The 10,042-nt window shown below is 41.2% G+C and overlaps 2 protein-coding genes across 2 annotated transcripts; one reads left to right on the top strand and one right to left on the bottom strand.

Moving 5' to 3' along the window:
- Positions 1 to 147: 147 nt before the first annotated feature.
- Positions 148 to 2,486, bottom strand: LOC129240345 (uncharacterized). The gene is made up of 2 exons (XM_054876098.1): positions 2,333 to 2,486; positions 148 to 1,283 (listed from the first exon to the last, which is right to left on the bottom strand). The coding sequence occupies exon 2, from the start codon at positions 1,246 to 1,248 to the stop codon at positions 343 to 345; it is 906 nt and encodes a 301-aa protein (XP_054732073.1). The 5' UTR covers positions 1,249 to 1,283; positions 2,333 to 2,486; the 3' UTR covers positions 148 to 342.
- LOC129240344 (uncharacterized) lies at positions 1,360 to 9,428 on the top strand. The gene is made up of 2 exons (XM_054876097.1): positions 1,360 to 1,923; positions 7,814 to 9,428. The coding sequence occupies exons 1-2, from the start codon at positions 1,467 to 1,469 to the stop codon at positions 9,328 to 9,330; spliced, it is 1,974 nt and encodes a 657-aa protein (XP_054732072.1). The 5' UTR covers positions 1,360 to 1,466; the 3' UTR covers positions 9,331 to 9,428.
- The last annotated feature ends 614 nt before the right edge of the window (positions 9,429 to 10,042 follow it).

Here is a 10,042-nt window from a genome sequence, read left to right on the forward strand (position 1 = left end):
AATTGTCCGGATGACGGTCACACTTTAGAATTATAAGTAAAATGCAATAAAATGAAATATTTAATATGTAGGCATCTTGAGCAAACTACTTACATATATCAATTTGTATCAAATATTATAAAATAATTTGAAGCGCAAACGCAATCATTAGCTTGTGTTCAAATATTAATTTATTGTACGATTTATTATAATGAAATTAGTAGCTGCTTTTGTGCAAACACATTTCTATATATGAACGTATGTATGTTCATTTAGTTAGACGAAATCGGGTGGCCTATTTGTGTTATAAATCCTAAAAGGCATTAGTCTTTGCATGCATATTCTGCAATCTTGTGCGTCTAACTAAGTCTTCCTTTTCAGTACTCGGTATGCGTTTGAGTTGCAACTGTGGCGATTTCGCGAAAAAACGAACACAAACGACTTCATGCAGTTTTCGAGAAGTCCCATTGCTGCGGCATGCGCCAACCCTACGCGCAGCGACTCTGTCAATTGCTCCTGCCAAGTGTACTCCATATTTTCAACTAACATCACTGCGCTTAAATTGGTTCCCATTAATTTGATTTGCTTTACAGCGTCCTCGCTACGCGCAACAACAATCATGAAAGCGTAACTGCCGAATTTTAACCATAGCTGCATCTCATGAAGGCACATCTGTTCAGCCAAATCGATTATCATCAGCTTGCAGTTAAATCTGTGCATGTCCTGTATAATAGCCTGTTCGAGTTTGCTATTAAAATATTTTCGAATGTTGTCTGTAAGCTCGAAGTGAGCATCATATTCAGGCGGTTGCATATACCAGGGGTATTGCCTATTAATGAAGGCAAAGGCAAGTCTGCGCCGTTGATCGAAATTTTCATTCAGCGCAGCAATTCGTTGATCAATTGGTGAAATATCTACTAACTTGGGCGAATACAGCTCCTCTTCTTCTTCCACTGATTGTTTAGAAAGCTCATCTTCTGTTTTGATATTTGGTGCAAATGCGCGTAACTCCGTGCCATTGGTCACTGACGTCTCAGATAGCACTAACTTTTCTTCTTTATCGTCGAAGCAGCAACGAATAACTGTTGGAGGTTGATAGTTTTTGAAACCGCGATCTGCAAGGTATGCGTGCAGCCAGACGTTGTCGAACGGTTGATCAGGTTCGTAGAAGCGGCACAGATTTTTACTCAGCGTATCGCACACATTGTCCGACAGTATTAACGGCCAGAGATTATCAAAAAAGGACTTTTGCAGGGTCAGCCGTGACATGCTTGTTTCCGTTGGGCACTTTTACTCAGATGTGACTGCAAAAAATGTTAATGAAAAAAATAATAATAATTAGAAATAAAAGCCGAATTTAATATTTTTGAAAAGATTTGCAAATTTTGAATTCTCAAAATCAAATAATTTGAAATTTATTTACATAAATATTTTTGGTCTAGCGACGTCCTAAATTGTATTAGAGAAAATATTTCAATAGCCTTAGAATGGATGAAGAACTTTTTGCGAATATATGCGAGAATGTGCGCTGTACTCTTCTGGCCAGTGATATGGATAAGCTGAATTATGTGCGCGAAATGCAAGCTCGCATCCAGTATCAGGCCGTTTTCACGGATATGCTTGGCTCCGGTGATTATACCGATGCAATGGACAATGACTGGTTGTCAAGACTGCACCGTTACAACGCTGAGAATACATCTTCAGAGGTTTTCGAAGGATCTGAGTTAGAATTGGCGGAAGAGCTGACGGAGGAGGGGGAAGAAGAAGAAAAAGCAACTACATCCAAATCAATTGAAAGTGAAGAGCTAGCCGTTGACGTGTGGCAAGGTTACTTTAAGGGTTTTCAGATATTGAGTGTGACTCACGAGAGTGTCATCGGGGACAACAAAAAATGCATCGAACTGGTGAACGGAGAGTGTCGTGATGCGATAGTTACATATTTGCGTAAGTAAAATTGATTGTAAATAGATATTAGGCGAGCTGCACACTGCAAGCTAAAGAGCTTCCGAATACCTCAGCTGTAAGCACTTTAAGCACTTCTGTCAGCGAACCTAGGAAAACAGACAATCCATAAGGCAAGCAAAGGCGCCTTCGTGTCATCTTGAGATAGCATCCAGGTTAGGGGTGTTAAATTTGTTGACCTACTTCTGGCTTAGTTCTTGTTATTGCAAAAGCCTTCGTGAACCCTGCCGAGCAAGTGCTATACTAAGTATCGCCATCAAGTGTCTTCACTACTGAAAAGCTACTTATAGTTCCCTTTGTTTGGCGGTGTTCTAAGTTTTAGCAGGGACACCACTCTACCTGCTTTTCACTTTTAAAGGATAATTAGGGTGGGAAGCGAAAGGTAGATTACCTCGGAAAGGCAATATACTCGCTTACGCCACAACGGGCGTATGACGATATCCCTAAACACCGAGTACCGAAAGCCAAAATCCAGATACCACCAAATCCCGACAATACACAATCCAGACAAAAAAGAGTCCCGAGAAAACACGCGCGATATCTATCTATATACATATACTATATAAAAATTAAGCCGAAAAAAAGTGTGCATTTGTCTCCGGTAATCTCAGCAACGCGTGTAAGGAAGACAATGAAAGTTTCACACATTGTTGGTGTTGCTTTGACAAAGGTTTCTGTGAAGTTTGGTTGAAATCCGATAACGCGTGTGTGTGCGGTGCGCCAGTTAAGTGAGTGTGTTTTTGCTATTTGCCGCACGTATTTTTTGTACCGCACATAGCATTCATTAGAATTGAATACATTTTGGTCGTGTGTGTCTGGGCCGATTATTATGACATTTGGTATATACAGGGTTGGCCATATTAAACTGACCCATTGAGTAACCCTATAACTTTTTACTGTAATTTCAGATCGGCTAATGACATACCGCGTTGGAAGCGTCAGTCGAAGGAGCTTTATACCATGAAACAGTACACCCCAATAGAACGCGCTGAAATTGTTCAGCTGTACATTCAAAATTCCTTCTCGATTGTAAAAACGCAACGTGCGTGGAGAAAAAAAAATAAAGTGAAAAGTGCGCCGTCAAAGAACGCAATCAAGCAAATGCACAAAAGATTTTTGTCTTCCGGCACTGTGGCTAATACCCGACGTCCAAATAAAAAGCGGCCAAGACGATCTAACGAAAATATCGCGGCCGTACGAGCCAGTATCGAGTCATCGCCGCGAACGTCAGGTAATCGTCGTTCTGCTCAGTTGGACATCCCTCGGACCACTCTACGACGTATCATTCGTTTGGATTTGGGGATATTCCCGTACAAAATACAACTAAATCAACAACTGTTGCCGGCCGACAAGCCTCGTCGCTTGGAATATGCCAATTTTGTCGTCCGAATGGCCCAAACTGATGAGGATTTTTGGCATCAAATCATTATGAGTGATGAGGCCCATTTCTCCTTGAACGGAACCGTAAATAAGCAAAATTGCCGTTTCTACGCCACTGAAAACCCTCAAATTATTGAAGAGGTACCTCTCCACGACCAAAAAGTTACAGTCTGGTGTGGCATTTGCGCTGATATGGTCATTGGGCCGTTCTTCTTTGAAAATGGTCAACACCAACCATTGATCGTCAATCAAGAGCGTTATCGGGCCATGATAACCGATTTTGTGATGCCGATTGTTCGTGAAAATGGTATGGAGCACTTCTGGTTTCAGCAAGATGGCGCACCACCACACACAGCACGAGCCACCGTCAACTTATTGAAGACTTTGTTCCCTGGCCGTTTGATATCAAAAAGCGGCGATTTTGACTGGCCGCCACGATCACCGGATTTGACGCCACCGGACTTTTTTCTTTGGGGCTATTTGAAATCTAAGGTTTACGTCAACAAGCCAAAGACACTAGGCGCACGTAAGGCCAATATCCGACGGGAAATAGCCGCCATATCGGCCGAGACGCTGGCCAAAACTATGGAAAACGCCGAAAAAACGGGCACATTACGCTGTACGAGCTAAGGACGACCACTTGCGCGATATCATATTCAAAAAGTGATGTAAACGAATCTCCTTGAACTAAATTAAATGTTTTTCACAATGAAACACAAAAAAATGTTTCTTTTTCCATATTTTTTTAATAATCACATGGGTCAGTTTAATATGGCCAACCCTGTATGTATATATATTTTTCCACGGTGAAGGTTAGTATAATATGCTTATTGATTCCACTCGCCACCAGGTGGCGCTGCCGAAGGCCAAAACGAGGACCCGGGTAACCCTAGGATGTGTTTTTACATTGTGGGTATCAAATCAAAGCTACTGATGAGTGCTTTAATACAGAGTATTTTTTAGACCTCTGAGTGACCAGGGTCTCGAGATATAGCCGAAAAGGTGGACCAAGGTACCCTTGGATGCGTTTGTACAATATGGGTGTCAGATGGAAGCTGTTGATGAAAGCTTTTAAGTGAAGTAATTTTTACTGCCCGTTTCCGGGATAAAGAAAGGAGATGGAGCTGGAGATGGAAGAGGAAAAGGAATAGCTACAGGCAGAGGAAGAGGAAGAGAAAGTGGGAGGGGAAGAGGAAGACCACTTATTATTAAAAATTAAAAAAAAAATTCTAAACAAATTTTAAAATATTACATATACGCTTATTATATAAACGTTAATCCTTAATTTTTTGCAGAAAGGTTATGCTAATATGAGATAGGTATTACCTATAGCATTCATATATTTACGTATTACCTGTGTACTCACAAATATACGGTTGAAGCAAATATATGTCAGTTTTTTTATTTCGCCTGGAAAAGTTTATATAAATTTAAGAAGAGTAAATAGAACTTATTTTATATCAGACTTCACACAAAAAAGTCATTTGCACCTGAACACATAGCTGGGTTAAAGCGGAGGGGAATAGAACAGTTCTCTTCTCCTTCTCCGCTTTTTCGTACACGACGAAGTGTATGTATCATACGATTGATGTTGTTGTTTATGTGTAAAGGGGAGCGCATCTATGCACATGCTAAACTTGAAAATAGGAGCACCGATTATTATGTTGAGAAACATAAATCAACCACGAGTATGTAATGGCACTCGATTAACAGTTAAGAGATTGATGAATAACGTCATTGAAGCAACAATTTTGAATGGAAAATACTCTGGTGAAGACGTTTCAATACCGCGAATACCAATGATACCATCGGATATGCCGTTTGAATTCAAACGTCTTCAATTTCCTGTTCGCTTTGCATTCGCGATTACTATTAATAAGTCACAAGGCCGAACTTTATCAATTTGTGGTATTGATTTAGAATACCCATGTTTTTCTCATGGCCAACTTTATGTTTCATGCTCAAGAGTTGGTAAGCCATCGGTATTGTTCAGTTATTCAACAACGCATGGAAAAACGAAGAATATTGTATACCAAAGAGCATTACAATAAAAAAAGTAATAAAGTAAATCACATCAAACGTTTTTTAATTGCTACTACTATTCAAAACTTCTTTCATTACTATTCATGCGCGAGAATTTTTATAAAATACACACAGTATTTTTCGGCTTAATTTAATTAATTAATCTAGATTTTTTTAAAGACGACCAGCGGAACGGGCGGGTTTTCGCTAGTCTTTTTTAATTATTTTTCTATTTTGTGTGGATTACTTTCTGCCATAAAAATGTTGCCTTTGAGTAAAAGATGTTGTGAGAAAAAGTAGCAAAACATTGCTGTTTGGAGAAGATAATCATTTTGAAGAGACATTTTTAAAAAATTTAGAGGGTACACTTTGCCTAATATAGAAACTTTTCTTTCTTATATAATTTATAATATACCTGTAGTCATGTTCGAGATTTTATGACTGTCTTAAGTCCTGTCTGGATTATGTCTTGTCGAGATTATGGAGTGCTCCCCCCTGGTGAACGCAAGGGGCACATTGATGTGTAATACAGGGTGGCGCACGAATCGTGCTACAAAAACAAAACGTAATAACTTTTTTTCTAATCAATGTATTTAACTTTTTGTTTTTTTATTGTATAGATAATTCAATTTTATTTTATGTAACTAATTATTGTAGTTTTGAAAATAATAGAACGTAAATGACCTCCATGCTCATTCACGCATATGCGACACCTGATGAGAAAATTGTTCATTGCGCACTGAAGGGTTGAAGTCGGGATCGCCTCAATTATTGTTGTGATGGACTGCTTCAATTCAGTCAAATTACTTGGTTTTGCTTTATACACCTCTTGTTTGAGATAACCCCATAAAAAAAAATCTGGTGCAGTGAGGTCAGGTGACCTTGGGGGCCAGCGGAAAGTGGAATTTCTGGATATCAATTTATTTCTAAATTTCCGTTGGAGCTCCTCCATAACCGGTCTGGCTATATGTGCAGTTGCTCCATCTTGCTGGAACCAAATGCTGTTAAAAGGGATACTTCTTCGCCGCAGTTCTGGATAAAAAAACTCCTTCAACATGTTTAAATAACGGTTCCCATTTACAGTCGCTGTTACACCGTTTTCTTCGAAGAAGTATGGCCCGACAATGCACCTTGATGAAACTGCGCACCACACTGTGACTCGTTCTGGGTGCAGTTCCATCTCATGGAGTATTTGCGGATTCGATTGACTCCATATACGGCAATTTTGCTTGTTTACATTGCCGTTTAGATCAAAATGGGCCTCATCAGACATAAACAAGCAATTTATGAAGTTGTTGTCTTTTTCGGCCATTTCAATAATTTTTTGGCAAAATTCCAGGCGAATAGGCAAATCCAGAGGGTTTAATTTGCTTGTGATTTGAACTTTGTACGGAAACAAGTTTAAGTCATCATGAACTATCCGCTGCCATGACCGTCTGCTAACTCCAATTTGCGCCGACAAGTTACGAGTCGAAACTCTTGGATTTGCCTGAATTGACGATGCTACAGCCGCGAATGTGGCTTCGACCCGAACATGGGGATCTCGATGGTACGGTCTGCGTGCGATGCTTCCAGATTCAGCAAACATGTTCACCAGCCTCATAATGGTCCATCTGCTCGGGGGAGTGCCGCCAAACTCCCGCCTAAATTCCCTTTGGACGGAAATGATGGACTGCAAAGCATGGTACCGCTGCACTACCCAAATCCTCTTTTCGGTATCCTAAGCCTCCATTTTTTGTAAATCTAAATACTAATCTGCAAAATAAAAAAAAAAAAAGCCGATTACTCACACAGAAAAAAAGTTATTACGTTTTGTTTTTGTAGCACGATTCGTGCGCCACCCTGTAGTTTGTAAATACTTTCGGTAATACGACGCTTTGCCGAAGGAAGTAATATAAATTCACGGCTAAGGTAGAAAGCATATTGCTGCGGATCCGACGTTGCACCGCCCTCAAATGTGTTGATTTTTCTTTTTTAATAGGTGAGCCATTACTTGCTGGAGATAAAGCTAAATGCCTTTAGGTTGTCCTCCCAATTTGTCCGCTTCTGTCGACTTACCAGTTGTCGAATGTCCAAGTTGCACCCCTCGGGATCAATCTAAAGTAAACTATCACTTATATTGGCTAAAACCTCCCATTGGCTTCAGTCGGGGCTTGGTGAAGTAACATGCTTGGATGATTGGCCCTCATACGAGGCTCAAAACAGGATGGAAGTTAGTGGGCTGGAGAATCATAGTGTGAGCTTCGGCTAAGCCCGAGTAATTTCGGTGCGTAAAAATTGCTATTTTTTAGTTTTTACCCCATTCTGGTTCGTTATAAAGATTATATTCATTCATATACGTATTTGGACAATCCCTATGTAGAAAATACTCGTCTGCTATTTCAACAGTTGAAGGTTAAAATTTGCCACAATAACCCGTTATTTTTAAAGTCAATTAACTCTATTCCTCTCCCCTTTCCCTTCTGTCTAGGTTCTGGTATCCGTTGTTTTGCTGTTGATCTCTTTTACGGCACTTTTATCGAAAATCAGGGCCTAATTTTACGTCTTCGCGAAAGCGAATTGAGCTACTCGAAGGAAATTGGCTTCCCAGTTTCATCTACAGTTTTCGCGAAGCTTAGTCCACGACTACAGTACACTGGCTTGATGGAGCCCCCCGACATGGTGGCGGTACTCAAAAAAGGCGATCATATAATACTCACCAACAAGCGCGAATGGTCGACACACTGTACGGCAAAGCGCGTCTATATAAATGCAGGTTTTCTATTCGTCGATGTGAAGCCTTACGATTTTATATGCATCGGACCCGATATACAAGTATGTGTGCACAAGAAGGGTACTAATCTGTATTGCACTGTGGAGGTGGGTGGAGAATTGAGGTCGCGCCTACCCGTGCTGCTCCCCTCGCACTGCGCAAAATTTCTTCTTTCACAGGAGGAATTGGAAGACATCACCTTCTGCAAGGAGGTGGGCATAAACGTGATTGTGTCCTATATTGGCGGCACGGAAGAGTACTTTGATAATGTAAAGAATGCTTTGAAAATACTGGGTTGTGAGAAAATGCGTCTGTATGCCCGTGTTGTCTTGAACGAGATAAAAGGCTGCGACAACGATTTGGACTGGATGGCTGAGGGCTATGATGGCTTCGTCATCGATTTGAGCGCTTCCGAACAGCATCCTGAGCAAGACATATTACACCTTTGCCCTACCGCCGATGCATTAATCAAGCAGGCGTATTTGCTACAGAAGGTGATCGTCTTGGATCCCATTTTGATCGCTAATAAACGCTTAATCGTCGCACCAGCGCGCTATCCCCACATATTCCTTTATCCCGATAAATATATTTTGCCTTCTGATCGCTCCTTCAGCGGTTTTTACTTCTTCTACTTGCACCACTCAATCTCGGAATTACTGATCAAAGAGGCGCTCAGTAAGATGCCATATTGTGATCGCTCGCTTACAGGCAGTGACTCGTTGGCACGCTCCGTCGTCTGTGCCTCGTACGAAATGAACGCCGCTTTGATATTTGTTTGTTCGTTGACCGGCCGTATGGCGATGAAGATCGCACATTTTCGGCCAAAAGCTCAGATCATTTTCATAACGCGCATGAAATCCGCAGAAACATTCATTTCGATGCACCACAACGTTACAATGCTGTACTACAATGGCAAGGCGGACGACAATTACCACTGCGCGCTATACAAGCATATCCTCTTCGGCTTAATGTACGCGAAATCGCAGCAAATGGTCAACCATGATGACAACGTGATGTTCGTGTATAAGGAGAACGCCAGCACGCGATTACCCGACAAGTATGTGGCGTACAAGTTTCATGAGCGCTACTTTCCTCAGCATCTGGACAAGATTCTTTTTAGCAAATTTCCACATGGATTTTTCGAACAAATGCGGCACCCGAATTCCGATAGCCAAGATGTTACAAATAAAACAGCAGGAGCCGAGCCTGGAAGATTGGAGGAAAATGAAAAATAGAGCTAAGGATTAGTTAGTTTACTTGTATTTCTTCAACATGTGGCAAAAAATTGTAAATCCATCGTATTTTATACCTTAAATATAAACTTGAAAATTTGTTTGTGGTTTATAGATTCATGTGAGATCAAATCCTCACTGGTCCTTGAGTGTATGGAGAAACTAAATCTTTTAGGAACGCACAATCGCATCCGACTAATTTGAGTTCCAGGACGCAGGGATATAACTGCGAACGAAATAGCGGACGCATTGGCGAGAGAATCTCCGGCCTCGCCTTTAATAGGACCCGAGCCCTCCCCTGCTATGGGACAACACACCATCAAGGAGAAGTTTCGAAGGAGGTTTGCTGGCACCAAACGTGGGGCTACGCCAGGTGAAATCCTTACAGGGGCGGTAAAACCAAAAGAGGTTTAAAAAACGCATAATCCTCCCCAAGGATAAACTGAGGGTGCTCACGGGCAGCAGCGCTATAGCGCGGAAAAGGTTGAGGTATCTTCGCCAACTGCAGTCAGAAGAGAGGCGCATACGCTCAATTCAACCCAGCTCTACCCTGAGTTGAATAAGGAAATAGGGTCTGGATGAGGTAAGGCATAAAAAACCACGAGGTCGAAGTGCAAACCTCATAAATTGTCAATCTATCATAGATTCATCCAGTGTTCACCGAGATGAAATTTTTGTTAGTGTTGTAAGCAAGACTGGGAAGGTTTACGAGTAT

The sequence above is a fragment of the Anastrepha obliqua genome, chromosome 3 (assembly GCF_027943255.1).
Source record: "Anastrepha obliqua isolate idAnaObli1 chromosome 3, idAnaObli1_1.0, whole genome shotgun sequence".
NCBI lineage: Eukaryota > Metazoa > Arthropoda > Insecta > Diptera > Tephritidae > Anastrepha > Anastrepha obliqua.

Bases quoted from the DNA above. Each gene is read 5' to 3' on its own strand.
- LOC129240345 (XM_054876098.1), bottom strand. From the start codon at position 1,248: ATGTCACGGCTGACCCTGCAAAAGTCCTTTTTTGATAATCTCTGGCCG.
- LOC129240344 (XM_054876097.1), top strand. From the start codon at position 1,467: ATGGATGAAGAACTTTTTGCGAATATATGCGAGAATGTGCGCTGTACT. The intron at 1,924-7,813 runs GTAAGTAAAATT...CCTTCTGTCTAG, and splicing joins TGCGATAGTTACATATTTGC to GTTCTGGTATCCGTTGTTTT.